The 20,817-nt window shown below is 45.0% G+C and overlaps 4 protein-coding genes across 4 annotated transcripts; 2 read left to right on the top strand and 2 right to left on the bottom strand.

Annotated features, from left to right (window-relative positions):
• Positions 1–358: 358 nt before the first annotated feature.
• On the top strand, positions 359–3,819 carry PGRI_054480 (sporulation-specific 71 family protein; the record flags this gene model as incomplete). The annotated part of the gene is made up of 3 exons (XM_040793161.1): positions 359–469; positions 527–3,211; positions 3,265–3,819. The coding sequence occupies 3 exons, from the start codon at positions 359–361 to the stop codon at positions 3,817–3,819; spliced, it is 3,351 nt and encodes a 1,116-aa protein (XP_040645128.1).
• A 274-nt stretch (positions 3,820–4,093) lies between these two features.
• PGRI_054490 (putative mitochondrial inner membrane protease subunit Imp2) lies at positions 4,094–4,978 on the bottom strand (the record flags this gene model as incomplete). The annotated part of the gene is made up of 2 exons (XM_040793162.1): positions 4,094–4,451; positions 4,533–4,978. The coding sequence occupies 2 exons, from the start codon at positions 4,976–4,978 to the stop codon at positions 4,094–4,096; spliced, it is 804 nt and encodes a 267-aa protein (XP_040645129.1).
• A 585-nt stretch (positions 4,979–5,563) lies between these two features.
• On the bottom strand, positions 5,564–6,275 carry PGRI_054500 (macro domain-containing protein; the record flags this gene model as incomplete). The annotated part of the gene is made up of 2 exons (XM_040793163.1): positions 5,564–5,615; positions 5,668–6,275. 2 exons carry the CDS (start codon positions 6,273–6,275, stop codon positions 5,564–5,566), a joined length of 660 nt encoding a protein of 219 aa, XP_040645130.1.
• An 8,151-nt stretch (positions 6,276–14,426) lies between these two features.
• Positions 14,427–16,101, top strand: nsdD (GATA-type sexual development transcription factor NsdD; the record flags this gene model as incomplete). Its single annotated transcript, XM_040793164.1, has 4 exons — positions 14,427–14,458; positions 14,513–15,353; positions 15,472–15,789; positions 15,889–16,101. The coding sequence occupies 4 exons, from the start codon at positions 14,427–14,429 to the stop codon at positions 16,099–16,101; spliced, it is 1,404 nt and encodes a 467-aa protein (XP_040645131.1).
• Between the last annotated feature and the right edge of the window lie 4,716 nt (positions 16,102–20,817).

Consider the following 20,817-nt stretch of genomic DNA (forward strand, 5'->3'; position numbering starts at 1 on the left):
TTTATAGAAGAATCAAAGTAAGAAAATAGACAGTGGGATAAAGAGAAAAGAGCTTAATGAGCTTAATGAGAACACCGTTGGATTGTCCACTTCACCGCTGCTGCCACGCAAGCCTATGGGCGGGGCACACGGGATATGGAGATGATGCAAACAATGTAAACAGTACCAACACGGTGAAGTGTCAATATTTGTTTGTAATGTTTGCACCATTTGCATAAAGCTTGCAGCGACGTCATCGGATCATGTTACATCGAGATTGGCGATGAACTTTATTTGAAGTTCGTCGTGCCTGGGCCATCTGCTTGCTTCTTAGAAGCTTGCGCTTTTGGTCCACAAGTGTACTACATAGTAGATTGTCATGAGTTCTCCACCGGACCAGGCCAATGGGTCGCGACCAGAAATCGACCCACGCTCGTACCATGAACATTATCATGGCTTGCAGACTGGCTCATATACAGACCAGCAGCTGGTATGTCTCTGTCGCTTGGGAATTAGTTTATGAAGCTAACCTACTATTTCTTCACAGCGCCATGCTTCTGCCCACCATTTGCATATGACGAACCGGCGATTCTTCGTCGGTCCAATTCCAGAAGGCTGGCTGCATGGTCATCGCAAGTCCTGGTATAGATCTCGACTGAGAGTCCGAAACTATACATCGCAAACCGTCTCATTCTCTGCAGGTCCTATAGCGACTCATTACGGCGAACAGGGTGATCGGCCCGGCTCATCAACACCCGATTTGGACGAGGCCGCGTTGGCACTTACCAACACAAGCACGGAGGTTGCCGAGGAGCAAAACGATGAGATAGAAAGAGAGGCACAAGAAGAGGCTGCATCAGAGGCTGTGGGGGAGCTCCGGACCCTGACCCACCCTGAAGCTGAGGCCAGCGGTGACGATCCCTTACCGGAAGAGGACATAGAAACTAGAGGACATAGCGAAGGAGATAACGGAGGGGATAGGGGAAGAGGTAGCGGAAGACATAGTGGAGAGGACAGCGGAGGAGACAGTGGAGAAGATACAGACAGCACACCCAAGGCCAGGCCAAACGGGCAAGTCGACACATACAGCAATGATATTGCTTCGTCTTCATTCGTCACTGCCAGAGAAGAGGCTGCCAGCTCTACAGACACGGGACAATCAATAGCAACCATACGAGCCAGCAGACCGGAACCGCCTGAGCCGCGACCAAAATCCCCGGGCTCACACGACATAAATTTGAGAGATCATTCTTCTCCCAACCCCCTGACCCCCAATCTATCCACGGTTCCAAGCGAAGCCGATTCAGAAACACAATTGCTTCGACGCGAGTACAAGGACAAAGGGAAGCAGAAAAGCAAAGCATCCGGCGTGTCTCGAGCAACGCTTCAACATCACGACCCACAGGATGACGATGACGCTGGCGAAGATGCGCAAATCCAACGGAGACTCACTAAAAAGATGGCAAAATTCAACCTGGATGACAATCTCGGACACAAGAAGCAAAAGATGCGCTCCAAGATTGCAAAGGCCCAAGGTACTATCTCTGCCAATCGACCACACCGACGAAAGGTGCAAGATGGAGAGATTGTCAAAGTAGAGAAAATGCTGGTTTGCGTGGAGGAGACTCTGCAGACCACACTTCCCGCCGATTACACCGAGAATGACAGCCTGCGCATGGAAACCCGGATGGTAGACAAATGGAGGGAGTTTCTCGTGGTATGCCGCAAAATATCTGCAGAACATACGCCATTTGCCATTCAGATGTACCGCACTCGTGTAATTCCTGATGTGCAACGACCGAACAGCAAAACGCCCCCTTACTATGAAGTACGACTCAGTCACAAAGATACCCATGTTAACCTCTATTCCCCCCTCGACAAGACCATCGTTATTTGGCGTCCCTGCAAGCGTGGTACCAAAATATTTATCCTTCGTCCAAAGTCTGCCGCGCACTCTACTGAATGGTACACTTTCATTCGCCAGGTGCTCGGGTGGCGGCGACCAGCCTCACTCCCTATTAACGTCCCTGATCTGGGAGTTTCCCTCATTTTCAAAAATCCTTTCAACCAGCTCGAAGCAGAACTGGAAGCAGATAATTCTGATAGCGAGCACGCTACTACAGTTGCGGACCGACGAGCAGTCGATAACAGATTTGCTGCCGCTACCATTATCCGAGTATGTATGGATATGCTCGAAGGCCGTGCTGAGTGGGCCGAGGTCTTGAAGGCTTGGTCCAAGACCGAGAAGATGGGACTAGCCTGGAAGCGGTATGACCGACTTGAATGGGTATTTGGAGTCAACGAGGAAAAGATGTACGGGACCATGGCGATGCAATCATCTCACGAGCTTGAGTTACGACCAAGACATCATTACTCTACTACAATAAGGAATCGGGGTATACAGGAGGAGCCTGCTCCAATTGAAGGATTTCTAGTCCGTCTAACATCCCAGAAAGGTGTGCATCAGCGGATGAACAAGATGTTCTTCAAACGGTTGTACTTCTTTACTCAAGACCATTATTTGTTTTTCTGTCGGCCAGCCAAGGCATTGCCCCCGCAACCGCCGAAATGTGCTTCTCCAGAAGACGGAAGTATACCAACTGCCCGTGAAATCTTGGATCAAATGCCGCTCTCCTGGGATATCGATCCTTATCCACTTGAAGGTGGCGAGATTACATGGCTCTCCAGCGGCAATCGGGAATTTGTGAAACGTCATGACGAAGAGGCTTATGCGCACGTGCAGAGGAACATACACAATATCAGCCAGGCAGATGGGTGTATTGATATGCGTCGGGTGCAAGAAGTTCGCCATGTCTATCGTGGCAGCTGCCCTGCCGACCCTAACATCGGGGAGGGACCTTCTGTAGACTTCCACCCTGAGCCCAGAGACTCGCGGCAGGATGACGGAGCAACGCGTGAATTCGATGACGATAGGACATTCGAAATGGTTCTCGATAATGGTCTTGTCATTCGACTCCAGGCATATGATGATGCTACACGGGATGAGTGGATCAAACGACTCGATGCACTTGTGAAGTATTGGCACACTCGCTGCACAGAAGATGCCACAGAGCTACAGGCTGTACGAAAACGCAATCTCAAGCTGTTGGATATCGATGAAGCTATGGAATCAGTCGTAGGACAGTTCGCAAAGAAGTGGGAAGTGAAGAAAGCCGAGGCATCTCCACACTTGCACAACATGTGCTCACTAACTGGTTGTCGGACTATCAAAGTAGGTTATTGCAGCATAAAGATACAAGCACAACTTACTGACAATATGAACAGATGTCCGGCCACCTCTATCGTAAACCCCGTCGCCACACCACTTTTTACCAATGCCATGTCGTCCTCACAGCGGGCAAGCTGTTAATATTCCGAAGCACGCTGCGCAGCCGAACCGGCAAGGAGATCCCACACATCCATCAAGAACTCGAAGCGACTATCGAGCTGGAAGATTGCTACATCTATTCTGGTTTGATTACCGAGAATGACTTGCTGTATGCCAATCAGACATTTGATAGCAATAACCCTGGTCTTCATGCTCTTCCACGGGTGTATCTCGATTCCGATGCCTTCACAAGTCGCGACGAGGACACCGCTATCACCTTCGTGGTCTGGCAGCCCTTGAGCAAGAGCTACTTCCGAGCCCAGGAAATAGGCGAACAAGGCAAAGCCAAACGATCCTTGCGTCATGTGTCCACGCTGGGCAAGCATGGCCGCACCATCGTGTTTAAAGCGCGTAGTCGGGTGGAAAAGGACCGTTGGGTGATGAGTATTTCTTCGGAAATTGACCGTCTCCAGGAAGAGAAACATGAAGATATACGGCTTGTTTCTCCGTAATTACTAAACTACATTGTCTGCGTTACCTACGGCCATTCATGAATCCTCTTCTATTGGTATATACCACTCATCTTGTTTGTTCTTGGGAACATCCTCCTTCCAGCCGCACACGCATAGCATAGCATTTTTGCTTAAAATAGTAATACAATGATATTCAAAAGATGCTCCTAGTATATGTGCAAGTCCCAGTCCACATCATCAGACACAGGAAAATTCAGCTCTATCAACAAATACAAGAGGCCCAGATATGCAAACCCCATCTATAACCACCCAATCAGTTCATCAAGGGCTGCTCGAGCTTAACAGCATCCTTCAAAACACGATCCCGCACACTCTGTCCATACGAATTCACAGCCGTATCATCCCCTTTAGATTCCCAATCCGTCCACTTCAGCCATCGCATCCGCGGTCCCAACACCGCAAATACCTGCCCAGTAATCAAACTGAGACTGACAGGCCCGTAGGTATTGCTATCCAGCGTCTTCCGCGGATCCTCCGCATCACCCTCCAACCAGACATGATTCCAGGGAACGATTTGCGTTTGTCGCAGACATGGCTCGCGAGTCGTGATCCGATCACCGGGTAAACCAATAACGCGCTTAATAGCGATGTGAGACGGGTTTGCAGGGGAGCTATATGTGAGGATATTGTTAGTATTGGCTGCTGCCCATGAGAAAGCATGGTATAAAAAAGGAAAGATAGGAAAAACACACCGGAAAGTAACTATCATCCCGCGTTCTAGCTTTCGCTCTTTTTTGAACGGCACTATAGATCCCCACGGCCACATGTTGACCATCACTATGTCGCTCTTCGTTTGCGTTTGCGCATACTCCTCGTTCAGGTATGGTGTCATTGATGGCCCGCGAACCCACATCACTTGCATTACATGTTCTGGGAAGAATAGCGCGATCGGGAGCATAGGTGCTGCCCAGCGGAGAGTGCGACATGCTCGTCGGACTGGGTATGGGAGGGCGGAGATGCGTTGGCGGAGGTTTGTGAGGAAATGTGAGATGAAGGGTGTTCGTTTTGGTTTAGAGAGGGAGGGGCCCTCATATGTGATGGGGTCTGGGATTTGAGGCTTTGGCTCTTCGCGGACATGGACTCGGTACCGCGAGTTGGGAGTTGGGACTGTCCCTCTTGGCCGTTGTGGTTTCGCCATTTTTGGAGTTGGAGGCGGAGGTCGGAGTGTCGGGGATTTGCTAGGGGGATTGGTTGTGTTGGGGATGCGGTGTTCAGCTCAGGTAGGCAAATATCATTATATTTCTTTAGTTATCGAGAGGGAATTGCCCTTGCAATTGGAGTTTGAAGTGGTCTCAAGCTAGAATCACGATGAGATGCGATCTGATAGGGTGTTTGCATTGTTTGCATACTTTACTAGTTCGTCCGTGACGAGTGGGCTGATGTTGAGACGGCCGTCTTTGTAGGAGAAAGTACGAAAAGAACAAAGCTGCTTACAGACCTATATGGCACAGCTCTACCGGTAAGTATGGATACGAACTGGTCGATATCTCATCTCCGCCTTGTCTCCTACCAGTATGGAGAAAGAAACATTTTAAGACCCATAATGGAATTTTTGACCAAAGTCCGCTTCTAGACTGAATAGTACAGAGCGGGAAAGATTATAGGTTACGCTTCGTTGAATTCATATGAGGGCGGTCGTGAATCGTATCGGGAGCATGTACTGACATGCCTCCACTGTGCGCACGCCGAGTGAGGCGCGCAACATTGCTTTTGACTTGGCAATTCAAGTGTCGCTGCTCTCAGCCAAGTCTTCTTTCGTGGGAGGGAAATACTCGCTTCAGTTGTGGTCAGTATCTGTTCACAGTGTGGTAAATGGGAAAAACGTACGGAATGAATTCCTCATAGGCTGTCACATCCTTGAGCTCAAAGTTGCAGAAGATGACACGCTCCAGCTTTCCAATATTAGGTCCGTCAAGGAATTTTCTCACTTCCTTAATGGCATCTTTGGCGGCTTTTCGACTGGGATAGCCGTAGACTCCGGTGCTGATCGCGGCGAAGGCGATACTCTTCATGTCGTTTTCGACTGCCACTTCTAGACTGCGTCGGTAACAGGATCGAAGAAGCGCAACGGGGTCCTCTTCTTGTCTGTAGATTGGTCCAACTGTGTGGATCACGCGCTTGCAAGGCAGCTCGTAGGCGGAGGTGATCTTTGCATCGCCAGTCTCACATCCATTAAGATGGTCGCATTCTTCAACTAGCTTGGGACCTGCAGCTCGATGGATTGCACCGTCCACTCCACCACCCCCGAGGAGAGACTCATTGGCAGCATTCACGATACAGTCCACTTGAAGCTTGGTGATGTCATTGCGGATGATAGAGACGGTGTTGTTGAGCGACTGGGATGGGGTAAATCTTGAGGACACAGGAAGTAGATGCTTCGTGCGGTACAGAAGCGCCACAGTGGGAATATCACCCAGGGACAGAATTGAAGACATGATGTAGAAAAAAAAAAGAGGCCCCAAAAGGAAAAGAGGAATGATATTTACTATGTGTACATATTGACTTGGAAGATCAAGTGGGGATAAGCTAAGAGCTCTGTGCACAGACCACTAAGTCACCTGACGCGAGGGTTATACATTGGACTTTCCAAGGTTGGGATGAAGACTTTACGGAGATGAAAGGGAAAGGATAGAGAAAAGGGGGTGTACACGACGTGTACTCTGTGGTCAGTTTCGAAATCAACTACCTCGGTGTGATGAAGAGACTAGTGATGCATCAATAATATATATAAAGTCTCACGCACGAGGCCATGCATAAGCAAGAGGAAATAATACCTAGCTCAAATGCCTTGTTTTTCATGGACGAAATCACCCTCAAGTCCCTCATGCATCAAGTACGATAGGTACGTCAAACACTACTGACTCGAGGGAGTATGTGATACGCTACTCATCATCTCTTGTACTCTCGTACTTGGTACTTCGTTCTCGCATAAACATAGTCTCATTCTCGAGTACCGCTGCCTGTAATGTACTCCATCCGGCAAGCTGCATCGCATTGCCGCCTGCACCCAGCCTAAAGAGCTGGGTTTCCCGCTCAACCCTGGTAGTGTTTTGAGATCAGGGGCTCTTATTGGCTCTACAAAATCCGAGGCAAAAAAGGTACGGAGTACGGGGGTATCTGTGTAAACCAGAGGCCGGGAGCCAAGCCCGGGATTTGGCATCGAGGATAGAGGGGCCTTCTAGATAAATGTAGACGAATTGATTGGTTCAAGATCTCAGTGGCACATGGTTGCCGTTTTCTCTGTGGATCTTGCCACACAATTATTGTTTCGGGAAGTTTCTCCAAAACATGATTCATGAAAGCTAAGTTGACTATACGATCAACTAGCAAATCCCGAAAACTGAGAACTGGAGTAAGCGCGGAATCATACTGGTTAGACTGCCGTGATCCTCGGCGTCTTGACTACGTTGGGATTAGGTACAGGCTTTTAGGGTCAAAGACCCCCCTTTTGGGGATGTCATCGGGGAACAAAATTTATGGAGCACGGCGTTCATAAGGGATGTTTTGGCCCACAATTCACCGTGCAGACCCTGTCAGACCCTCTCAGAGTAACCATGAATCTTCGTGGACCGTTTTCACGTCAGTTCCCCTTTCAACTGGTATGACATGGATCTGCGGGGACCCTGCCCTTGTTTTTATTTTCCCTTTTTAGCGGTTATTTGACGATTGCCGATCCTTCGGTTGGGCATTCCAGTGTTTTATTTTTTACTTTGTACTAGTTCATCCACTTTTGAATAAAAATAGGATAGGGAAATATGAAGTAAAATGAAGAAATTCTGACTCCGATACTCCGATAGAACCTAACGGGTTCAATGGTCAGAGATTTAGTATTGGGTGTGGATACGATGGCGTATAATTTTGTGAGATCAAAGCGGGAAGATTTCGCGTACTTCAGAAGAAACGGAAAAGAAAGTAGAATGACAAATAATAAAATGGGTTTAAAATAATAGAATGTATAAGAAAATATAAAGAGAATTATAAGCGAAAGATATCTTTACAAAAGACCTGACAGCTGTCAGATCCAAAATAAAATCTAAATAGCTCAGATATAAAAACTTTATTCAACGTCATTCGAGGTCTATCATTCGTCCATAGTCAAAATTAATATGGGAATTTGGGCTAATGCATACGTCAAAAAGTCTTGGGCTGCATAACCCACCTGTCACTTCAATGACCCTGCAGCGTATCAACTATCTTTGTAACATGATTGGTGTTTAATGATTTGGAATACTTGTTACGAATCAGCTTAAAAAATACATTTTATCTTGTTAAAACTGAGTGTACTAATTTAATAGAATATGTTGTATATATACGGAGTATATACGGCAATATCGGATAGCTAATTGCCGAGCTCCGGTTGAAGCTTATGCTCCCATCCTTGCTAGTACATTATACGGGGAAAAGATATCATGATCATCCACTCCGTCCAATAGAGAATCATTTGAATCTCGACCGAGATGTGGCCGAGCCCGCTTAAAAAAAATCGAGATCGGAAGGATTTCCGGTGCATAGGGTAGACTACTGCATGTGCAACGTGTTTCTGTACTTTGTTCCTGTCTCCACAGAATACGATGTAGATCAATAAAGCACTAAGCTATTGATACTGAGCACAAAATGCGCATATGGCACGGCACATATGGCACGGTACATATGGAAGATTCAAAAATGTGCCCCGAGAGATCACCGAATGGTCAAGTTCATTTCAGGTTGCGCCACTCCTCTGTTTTGGTATCTCGGGAGATACAAAGTACTTAAAAAGGGATAAAATATGGGCGATCTGCTTAAAAATAGATACGTTTGATACTTCTCGGTGACCACGGAGAATGCTTAAAGAGTATCAGGAGATGACACTCCACATGGCAGCAATCCAGACAAATTCAGCATCTTTCACTGAGCCGTCTAGACCCGCAAAAATAACCAATTTCCCATGCGTATGGAGTACGTATACTCTGTGGCAAGCACCAGGCTGATCCGCATAAAAAAGGAAGTATAAGGAACATAATATTGGTATAAATGTGATATTCATGAAAGCCATGGAAACCTGGAGGGATAGTCACTATCCACTATATATCCACCGATCTTAATTAAGTCAAGCCGTTTTCTCATTTTCTCGCGTGGCTGAGTATGGAGTAGTAGTGTAATCTCCCAAATCTCTCAACCCAATCTCCGTTCTCGGCTTCTTAGGGTTTTAAGGGTTTCGGACATTCACATCGTATCCTATACGAAGTATATAAGATCGGGTCTCTTCTCCGTAGAGATCGTCAATATAATAGATCATACCATTAGGTCCCCGAGATTTCTTAAAAGGCGATCCAGGTTCGGGATTTGCACAGATGCCGAACCTGCAGTATTAGTGGAGATGAAGAGATATGGCTTTTTTCCTATGTGGAGCAAGTTAAAACGGCCAGCCCACTTGTAATCTCGTTAATCTCTCAGAACATTTTTTGGGGCTTAAGCTAATCCTTATTGGGCTTACTGTCTGACGCTAAAAAGAAAAAAAAAAGGGAAAAAAATGAAAGAAAAATGAAAAAGGGAAATTTCCAGAGAAAAACCAAAATCCCCGCCGATCGAAGTTATCGTATGGGCTTAGTGGAGTCTGGGAACGGTCCGGCTCCCCGTTTTTATTTTTTCCCAGGCGAAATGAGATTCATCTCTTGGCTTCAGGGGAAGTTCCTGACAAAAACGTGCTGAAAGAAAAAAAAAAAAACAATATATTCTTAGGGTCTCATTTTGAGTGTAGCTTCCAATAGAAATATCTAGTTGTAGGTCAATATATCACACGGCATCGTACATATATTTGAGCGGAGCCTTATATCAAACACACCTCCCTTATATCGTAGATCTGAAACGTTTCGATGAGGAGTTCGGTCGAATCTGTAAGACACACTAAACATCTTGCACAGAAATTCCCGTCATATGGCCCCAAATTATCACTCTTATCCATTTCTGGCACAATACAGAAAATAACCCTTGCTAGTTTCATAACCAAGCCCTGTCAACCATCGATCCCGTTTCTTTGCCGTACGTGCATATTGTCCGTTGCAGATTTGTGAGAAAGTTCACCCATTCACCCATTTCCCCACCTCATTCTCCTCTTCCCTTCTCCTCTTCTACATGGGATCAGACCCTTCTCTCCCTTGTCCTCGTCATCTTTTGGTCAACCTGCAGCTGTCAACTTACTCTTTTGAGACTAGAGATCGGAGAGATTCCCGGAAGTATCCACTGGGCGAATTAAACAATCTCCTGTGCCGCCACACTTCGGAATTTCGGGATGACATGGTTTATTTGGGTTTGAGTGGGTAGATTGCCGGAGATTTGACTATGTACGGGGCCTGAACCGTGCTGTATTAACAATATCCCGGTGAGGGGGAGATGTCTTAGCTTTCTTTGTTTAGATATGAGCCGAATATTCGTGGCTGAATCGATGAACCTGTAATCTTAGATTTGGCCTACTCCATATTCCATACTAGTTAATCATCTAGTCTTGGGTTGTATGACTCCCTATAGCCCCTTTTATGGGATGTTCGAACTTCATCATATGTTGTCTCGGAGAAAAAAAAATGATAGTCAATGGTCGATGCGCACTAAAATTGGGATCGGATCTTAGCTTCTTACCAACTTGAGGGAATAAAATGTCACTCATCTCCTTATGGTCAGAATCCTTATGATCGTCTGTTCATCTGTTATCCACAGTCGGAGAAAAATTGTACCATAAGGCCTTACTAATGATTTTTATTTTTTTTGTTAAATTTACAGGAGAGAAACGGTTTTAACGGTTTGTCGATCAACCTCATTAATATCAAGTCTCCAGTCTCCATTTATTGTATGAACATTTTTCTTCTTCTCAGCCAACGATCCTTACCTTTACTAGTAATTGTATTGTAAAGTCAAAATAAAAATAGCTTGAAGAGAGGCCAAGGCTAAGGATCAACATCTCCAGAGATAGCTGTGGCGTCAAATCCCTTAGAAAATCCATTTAATTGGTCACTAGACGTGAATATCCAGTGAATTCGCGGCCATCGTTCAATACTTTCCCCTCAAATGGGGCTAGGGGGCGTTGTATACACGTGAATATCTTCAATGCCGAAAGCCACTTTTCAGGAATTTTTCTTCTCCACTAGGCTCTTCAATCGTATTGAATACTTTGAGTAAATGTCATATTCTCTTGGGATGGCGACCCGTAAAAATCACTACCAAGGCATCTGCGTAATGGATGCACTCCTAGTTGCCGTAAAAAGGCAACCAAGACTTGGAAACTAGTATGTTTTCCGTAATTTTTTTTTTTAAAAAAAAACAAGGTCAATTGTAGAATTATACTTCGATCGTGTATGATTCATCATCCTGCGACCGGGCTAGTGCGACCAGTTGCGATTCTGATAGTTCAGATCGAAAGGCACCGAGACATCGCGGGGAAGTCCGGTGCCCCTGATGAATGCCCCAGGCACTGACTTTGGATCGTATGATGTACGATTAGTCCGTGGCGGATTTCAGCCTCCAATCGATTGTGATCAGTCCCATCGGGGTTCAGCACTGTGATCTTCTTACTTGCGCCTTGTCCCTCCCCAATACCCATTATCGTGCAGGAAAATCGCCCAATCGCAGAGATCATTACTGCATTTATGCTCGGTAGATAACAACTGACCTACTGTGCATGCACTAAATCTCCCAGTACGCACGGAATATATCGCAGAGTGGCTTGAAATCCTCAGATCCGTCTGGCGCACTGGGCTCTTTGCAATGCAGCAACGTGCAGCGATATGCAGCGACTACTGCGTAGATCGATTCCACACAGTTGATTTCGGATCCATCAAGTCTATTGTTCGATTATGCGCTTATATGCATTCTCAACTTTGAGAGCAAACGCCGTCTTTGATGTGGCCAGTGCATAAGGTGATCCCTATACTCCGTACACTGGGAATCAAACATGTATCAGACTCGGGATTTGCTCTTGCTTATATGCATGGCGATATCACAAATACCTAGGCTGATTTATTCAGGCGTACTCCGTACTTTGTACAGCCATGGTATTTGGTACAGCCAAGCATCGTAGATCAGATATTCCGAAGATCTTGAGGCGATAGCCTTTCACCGTTGTTTGACTTTTAACCCTTTCGCCGTTGGACGATACGATGTATATCGTACATCATTATGGGTCCTGGAGTCTGTGCGTTGAAGTGTGATCAAGGAAGCGAAGGGATCATAGCGAAGTAACAGGTCTGCCGTGCGCTTTGGGACTTTTTTTTTCAGTAGAGAGTTGTCCACCTCGAAAAGGAAATATGACGTCGGTCCGAACCTAACGAACTTAACCCAAAAATGAATTCTCCAAATATGAGACCTTTAGCTTAGCTGCGCAAAATAATAAAGTGAATTAGTGGAAGTAGTAGTGATCCCGAAACTTCCAAGACACTATAGAGGGAGCGCTAAACACTATCGGAGCCGGGCTTTAATCCGGGACTTTACGCAGGGAGCCTGGAAAGGCAACCGGCCCATCTCTCTCTCTCTCTCTCTCTCCTTCCCTTATATTTGAACTCTTCATGTTCAACCTCATACCAGCCTAGTTTTAATATTTTAAATGTCAGAATCTAAAAGGTGATGGAGTGCCCGATCTCGTAAATAAACGTCCCGATCTCGATCTAAAGCTTAAGCAACGTGTGTTGCAATACCCTTGCGATCCGATCTTTTCGGCGGGTACTCAAGGGGGTAGCGTGTTCCGAGACTGAAGAAATTTATTTTATTTAATTTATTTTAGGGTATTTTTTTGCTTTTTTCCTTTTGTGATTTCACTTACGCCCGATCTTGGCTTAAAACGGCGTGGCTCGGTGACGTAAATATTAGTTAGTGGCTGGGTAATTTTTGTTATTTTTTTTTGAAGAGAATTATATGGATTTTATAGGTATGGAGTTATGTGGTATATTAATGCAAGTTTAAGAGATTAAGGAAATATAAAAAATAAATAAATATAAAAAAAAGCAAAAACAAAATAAAGTCGAGTGAACCATGGAACGTTGTAATCCGGACGTCGGGCACTTTCAGATCTGACTGTGTAACCTCAGCCACGTCTCTGATTCCCCCCAGTTGCGATGGAAAGAGCCCTGTGTCTCCATTAAGATCTTTAGTATAACTCCTTGTACATCTTGTGTTTCTTTTGTGATACTTGGGGTTGCATGTCCCCCTCGATGCTTGACTTTGTTTTTGAGTCATTTGTTCTAACCCCAAGGCTTTGGGACTTATTTTGCGCACAGGCTCAACGGATTATTCGACCTCGGTTCTGAACCCTGGACTACTGTACTGTACTGGAGCATTGGACATCATTAATATGCAGTCTAATGCTCCGTAGAAGCTCATTTCATGCCTATCTAGCCCGAGGCTGACATATTTTACTCACTTTTAAGTCGGAGATCTCATGTGACACGGATATCTATATACAGTTACTTGTACATGATAGTCAAGTTTTAAGAGATTACTCTTAGATTACCCTGCGCTATTTATTATTTTATGAAATATAAATAATAGGTGGATTCCAGAATACTGGAAAAACCAACTAGAACACTCACTAGCTTCAATGTTCTCTTCCTTCTGGACCACTCTGTCGGTATTCAGCCGTCCCTTAGCACGTTGAGAATCGGCCGTTTCTCGATCCTAGGCTCTGGGGTAGTCTAATCCCCCTTTTTGCCATACTATTTACTATTTACCCAAATATGAGGATATATTAAATAGGTTATGAATCAAGGGAAAATCATATATAAAGATAGAGGTGTATTAACTGCAGGTTCTAAAAGTAAGTAATTATGATATCTGCACAGCCTCTAAAGAAGATCTGTATTCTGAGATATAAAACCCCGTTTTGTAACAAAAACCAGGTCATGACGATCTGGCAATTTCCCAGTAATTTTCCCCCCTGTTCGGATCTCGATCTATTTTATTTTTATTTTTAATTTTAATTCCCTTTTTTTTAATTATTTTATTTTATTTTATTTTATATATATATGTATATTTTTTGATAGCCAAAATAAAAAATAAAATAAAAAAACATTAAGTTCCTGTACTCCTCTCTAAGCTTCCCGTTTCCAATCTAAAGCCCGAAATGAAGTAGCCTCGATCCCCTTTGATTTTCCCCTCTTCCTTTTATATTTATCCCCATTCCTCGTGCTTTCATATTTGGATTGACATTCCCATTTCCACGCTTTATATCCCTTGCGTTTGCGATCTTGAACTCTTTTTCCTTTCTTTTTTTGGAAGATTTTATACTTTTTTCTTTTTTTTCTTTTTTTTTGGAGGGGTTTCTTTTAATCTTCTCTATATCTCACTTCTCTATATTTTTTCCCCCCATATTTACTTTGGGAAAGAAAGAAAAAAGGGAGAAGGTGAAAGAAAGTTGAGAAGTTAACTGGTTAATTCTACGGGTTATACTCGGGATCCATCTAAACGCCACACCTTCGCCCCCGGGATCTTACGATTGGATCTTGAAATCTGGGCCTCTCTTCTATCACCTTCGGCACGAACAGGTGGAACGCTTTTTAAGGAAAAGCGTTCCGACTTTTGAAACTCTTTTTTTTTTCCCGTGCATCAATTTACCTCTGAACGTGATGGGGTCTTTGGAAGCCGCACCTAGGCACAGGTTGGTCTCGGAACCTCTCAGTCAGCTACCTGATGCTGAACCTTCAATCCACAGAGACCCTTTGCCCGCCATAGGTTTCCTAGGGAAAGACGGATCGGGATACACTTCCAGACACCCTTCAAGCGCCACCGCTTCTCCTCCTCTGATGAGTCCGAACGTCATGTACGCCGGACAACCGCTACCTTATTCCTACGCGTCGAATGCACCACCAGGGTACATCTCATCGCCGGAAGCACGTCGCGCTATCGAAGACGAGAAGGAAAAACACGCACCAAGACAATCACTCCCATCAATCCACGAAGCCCTCGGAAATGACAACCCTCTCCCATACCCTGCATCTACCTCCGCCCCACCACCACCATCTACACATCCTGCGCCTTCACATCTCATCGGACGACCGAGCGCAGAAGGTCCAGCTGGACCACCTAACCCTTTTTCGAATGGACCGCCGGCGGGACCCTTGATGCGGGAGCCCGGTTTTCCTCATCAAGCTCAGATGCAAGATGCATCGCGTTCTAGTCTCACCTCCATCAACACGCAAGATTCGCGCAACCCTTCACTACACTCCATCAGCACGGGAAAATCCCCTACTCAAAGCACGAAAACAGGAATCACCTCGGTTGGATCGCAAAATTCATCCGGATATGAGTACAGTGCGCCAACCTCCGCTGGTAGCGTGTCCTCGCCCAATGGTTACGGCCATTTCCCTCCAAATTACTCCTTCCAACCTCAGCCCGGCCACTCATACCCTCCTACTCCCTACGACAATCGTTACATGGGTGCACCACGTGTGGAAGAAGTCAAGGGTGGATTTGTGGGTCGACCAGGTCCTCCCCATAACGACTCTGTCAAGCGGCAGCTGGATGTCTACGATGTGGAGACATCTTTGAATGAGGTATGGATCTTCAATTTTCTTTTTCTTTTTCTCAATGGTTTGACATCATTTGTATTTTTTGAAAGAAATGGCTTGTCAAATTTCCCGAAATTACATGTGGACTGACATTGTGGAACAGATCGCCGAGTTGAGTACGCGAACCCTAGACTTTTCACGGCACTACGCGGCTCGTGCACATCAGACACAGAGATCTGGCCCGCTATTAGGGTCCCTCCCTTCGCTAAACGAAGTGGAGGACATGCTTCACATGCAACGGCGGAACCAAGATGCCCTGATTCGGATACGCACAGCCGTGGTGAACCAAGAACAGGCTCTTGCCGAACAGATGGCTCAGCGAAAGGCATTCAAGACCGAAGATGACCACATGGCAATGTACCAAGAAGAGTTCAAAGGCACAGGCGGGTTCGCAGGCGCTGACCCAAAGAAACGACGTGGAGTAAGTTCTGGACCTTTCCCCTGGATTGACACAGTCAATGGTGGTTGACATCTTGTCACCCCCACATCGTGAATTTATTTGGCTAACCATGTTTTACAGAAAGCGGCCCCTCCTGGACGTTGCCACAGCTGTAACCGAGCCGAAACACCAGAATGGCGTCGGGGACCAGACGGTGCCCGGACGTTGTGTAACGCCTGCGGTCTACATTACGCCAAGCTTACTCGCAAGATGGGTGCTCACAAGGCGGCGAGCCTAGGTTCAAACCTGAAGCCCAAGTCGGTTCTTGACTCCGCCTCACCAACCAGTCATTAAGATTCTTTTTTTTTTCATGTGGCGTTAAAAAAAGGGTGGGAAATAGAAGGCAACGGAGTTCATTGGCCATGTTCTTTGGGAATGCTACATTTCCCGGTTCGGCATCTTTTTTTTATGTCTTCCCCTTTGTGATCTTTTTTTTTCTTCTTTTGTTTGGGATTCTTCTTCGGTGCACTTATATAATACCCCCCAACAGCTTCCAACTGGGAGAAAAACGGCTTGAGCATAGATATCCCCCTTTGATGATTCAATAGCCATTGGCCTGGTCTGAAATTGGTTTCTTTACTTTTCTGATTTTTTGCCCCTTTACCTGTTTCCCATTTCTCAATGCCGTTATATGGTCTATACCCTGCATTTCTTTGTACTCTGTCCTGTTCGAGTATGTCCCTGATATGATGTGTACGATGTCTCAGCTTACATTTATGGTTCATTTATGGCTCCTCGTCGATATATGATATTCGATCTTCATTTTTATGACACTTTTTCATGTGGAGATATGTAATTGTTTCACACCAATTGAACATCAGAATCTCATTCCTTAAATCGAGTTCCCGTAGGCTCGGTTATAAATCCTTGGGGGTTCTAGATTTAATTTTAATTACATTTACGAGAGATGGCATGATCTCATGCCTCTTTCTGGCTCATAGTTCAATTTTTAATGGGCTTTAAGCCACATGCATTGTGGCGATAAAGAAATATGGCATGATTCCTCGGACTTTTTCGAGGCCGATTCGTTATACAATCTATATTGTGCAGATTTAATATATCGGAAATTAATTAAATGAAAATTTTGATTCATTTAATTAAGATGGTTTCAGATCTTTTGCATATTGTCCGTATGTTCGAATAACTCTTTCTAATAGTAAGTTCTTATAGAAAATAACAGTTAAATACAACATAGAAGACTGTGAGGCTAATTTTACGGACTAGCGGGGTTGGAGTGCGATCATTCGTTGCAAAGTATTTGTGTTATAATCAGATCCGATCTAAAACGATCGGGATCGGGCATGAGATCTCATTTAGATTAAATATTAAATAATTTAGTACATCTTCTGCATATAAGCAATATACAGGTAGGTAATATACTATAATGTAACATAAATATATCAAATTTTAATACTTTTTGAACCGCTCAACTTATACTCCATACAGACCGCTACATGTCTGTAAGGTATGGTACGGAGTACTCCGTATTAGGACCAAAAGCCGTCAAAATTTGTAATTGAGATCAATACTTGAGTCCACATGGGGATTCCATGTTCGGAGGAATCGCATCTGCAAATGTGGTTGGGGAGTTTTCATCTGGTTATACTAACTATACTCACTTAGGAAGTAGCAATTTACTTTTGTAATGTTAATTATGAGGTTCCCTTGTATTCCGTTTGTTGACATTTTTTGCTAGCTCAATGAGTGGAGTTTAGCTATATCGGAATATTGTTTGCCCAGATAGTCCGTAGAGTCTTAGAAAAAAAAGGAGCTAGCAGGGTTGGTAAAATCAAATCGATCGAGATCTGAGATCAGAGATCCCACGTTCGTTTATCCCTGTGGGGATTTATGCGATTGGCCCTTCTTATAAACAAAACTTCCTTTGTCTCTACGGAGTATATACAACATAAATTTCTATAGATCAGGATCAAGGAAGAAAGGGAAAAAGTAGAAAAGGCAAAACGGATTTGTCGAGCCGAACTGGGCAAGAGCCATGGAATGCACAATTCCACTTTGGGTGCTGACTCATCCGATTCATCCGGGCCAAGACGTAGGTGGACATCTGGGGCAGATCTCTATGTTACTCTAAACGATATGGCATGATACTCCTTGCCACAAGATGACATTTCAACTCGAACCGATTTTCTTGTCGTGGAAAATTTCATTTCCATCGTCTTCCAGCGTCGTCTAGAACCGTCCCGAGAACCGGCCGAGACACCACCGGGAAAGCCGCTCATCACCAGATCAACTTTATACGCCGCCTCAAAGAGTTCAGTCGGCCGACTCCGCGCGGTGGGCTCCGTGCGGCAAAGAGATAGGTGGCGCTACAGGTTATACAAAATATGGGTGCTCCAAAGAAGTCTCCATATCGTACCGGAGGATCCTTGGGAAGGAAGAGGACTAGCGAAATTTGGCGTATCCATCCATAGCGCCTAGACAACACTGCCGAGATTCACTCGGCATATGAGCGAAAAGTAAAACAAGGGTACGGAGTACTCCGTACGGAGTATATACGGAGAAGGAATATCATATGGAACAATCCCCACAAGCTAATAATATTCTGTGTGGACATCCTAGGATCCCCCTTTTGACCATACCGACCTCCATACTCCGTACCCGTAGATGTTCTATGTATGTATTAGAAATATATGCCTATGAGGCTGTTGATCGTTCCAAGGCCTATGATATCTGGTCTCGGATCGGTGGCCGACACCAACTCTATTTTGTGACATCGTATACGGGCAGATCGCATTCAATAGTTTCCTGCAGTGAACTGCGAACTGTCCGTTGTGGGGTCGACGGCAGGGTCTTCCTTTTTGTCAGCACTCTGTCAGCACCCTTTTTGGAACAAATGTCGGTGTATTCCTATGAAGGTACACGCGAGCTAACCTCGTGGTAGATTGTCAGGAGCTAAAAGACGCAGGTGGTAGATCGGTATTTAAATCGGGCTCTCGGGCCTCCTACGCCATGCCGAGTTAGGGGGTACTTTGGGAGATGGGTGGCCTAAGTGGAGTGTAAGGTTCTCGTTCTTTTGGTGTTCTTTTGTCTTCCCTATTTGAGCTGGCAGTGGTAGCATGTTACTGCTTATTCCGTATGTTGTACTCCGTACTACGGAGTACAATAAATATAGGCTCCCGGAACTTGGCCGTGGAAGATATACTTGAAAAACGGACTTGCATTAGTCTTCCGAATCTGTACCTCGTATATGCAAGTATATATTATTATTGCATTTCTGAAATGCAGACATTACATTACCAACTGCAGCGGATCTATCCGAAATACCCAGGTTCATCATCCTTGTATATTTCTGTTGTACAAAGTCTTGAAGAATATCATCTTCTTCCCAAACTAGTAGAACCTAATCGATCCGCAGATCAATTATCTTCCCTCTGATTGGATGGGAATACAGCCCGGCCCCAATCCGTTCGTTTTCGTTTTTCCAAATTGGATCTAGCGGCTCCATATTGACATCGACCTCGGGATCTCGGGTGTTCTGACTGGAAATCCCCTTTTTTGTGGAAAGTTTATTTTAAGCCAATAGAAATGCAATGAGTGGAGATGAATCGAATATCCGAACCTATTGATTTCAATGGGGTTTTTTCTTACATTTGTTATGAACTTTTAATTGAGGATCAGTTATATTGTAGAGATAATAATATTCGACGGACAACATAGCAATATATTTTAGGTACACAGGGGGATCTATATCTTACCAGTATACGGAGTACACCGGTACTGCACTGCAAGCTGCAATCTGCAATCTGCAAGTTTCTCAATAGTCAATCTGCATCCCCAAGATCGGGCAAACAGCTGCATCTGCCCGAAACCCCAGATTGAGTACGGAGTACCCGAGATCTCCCGGGAGATGGCTTGCAGGAGGATACGCTGTGTATATTTGAATTTGGATTTAGGAGAAAAAGAGGCAACCATTTTAAAAACCACTAGCCTTGCATGAAAGTTTCATATCGTAGAATTTCAGCCCCGCCCAGATCTTGATGATGCATGTCGGAGATCCTTACTTCTCCCTGTGATCCGAGATTGGCTCTAAGCACCATTGTTGAAATTGTGGCGGTGAGCTTTGGAATGTATGAGGTACAACTGCTACCCGTCATACCCATGAAAAAGGCTGGGGCAGGTATATCGGGCTCATCGGCATGTGAGATCCTGCGTGAGTGAATTTCGTGGGCTTAGGCCACGTCACTTATCTGCCCATTCCCCATGCAAGTCTGGAGGCGTATCTCATACACAGACATTGTATATCGTACTCCGTAAATCGAAACTAGTTCATGTCGTGGTGGAGACAATATAGCTCATCCAAGATGGCTTGGCTTTATGATAGGACCCGCGCGATAAGCGCCTTGAGTGGGACAGCTAGATTTCCATGGATATGGGATATGAACACATCCAATATAGCTGTAAATGGACACTTTGGCTGTTGACCCACTACTCTGTATAGCGGGATTACTACGGAGTATGTACTCCGTATCTATCTATAACTATGTCTCACTGTGGATTGATTTTAGGATGGGTTATCGTGGGTCTAAAAAGGGTAAAAGTTGGGGACGAAAAGGGGTTATTGAACCTTTCGGAGACTTTGGAAATTACCAATGGTTCTAGAATAAAAATTGATCTGCAGATCTTCCAATGTTGTAATCAAATTAAAGCTGCAAAATTGGATCTCGATCTAGATCTGCAAATTTAGTGATCGTAGCGGGACATCTATAGATTACATGTGGCTCCAGCTCGTGTTGATCTGAAATTCAGACCCCTTTCTTTTGCTCCCTTTTCTTTCATCGACAATATAGATAAGGTGGCTTAATTTTGGATATTAAAAGAGAAGGGGTACCCTTTAGGGAGTAAATAGTAGCTTCTTGGCGTTACTCGGGTCTCCACCCGACCCATGGTTCGATTGATTTTATCTTGGATCTGGATCTCGGGTCCGATTCCCGTGGAACATCATAGATTTACTTGGAAGCTTCCAAGGTTCTAAAGTTATCGCTGTAGATCCTT

The sequence above is a fragment of the Penicillium griseofulvum genome (assembly GCF_001561935.1).
Source record: "Penicillium griseofulvum strain PG3 chromosome Unknown contig_84, whole genome shotgun sequence".
Taxonomy (NCBI): domain Eukaryota; kingdom Fungi; phylum Ascomycota; class Eurotiomycetes; order Eurotiales; family Aspergillaceae; genus Penicillium; species Penicillium griseofulvum.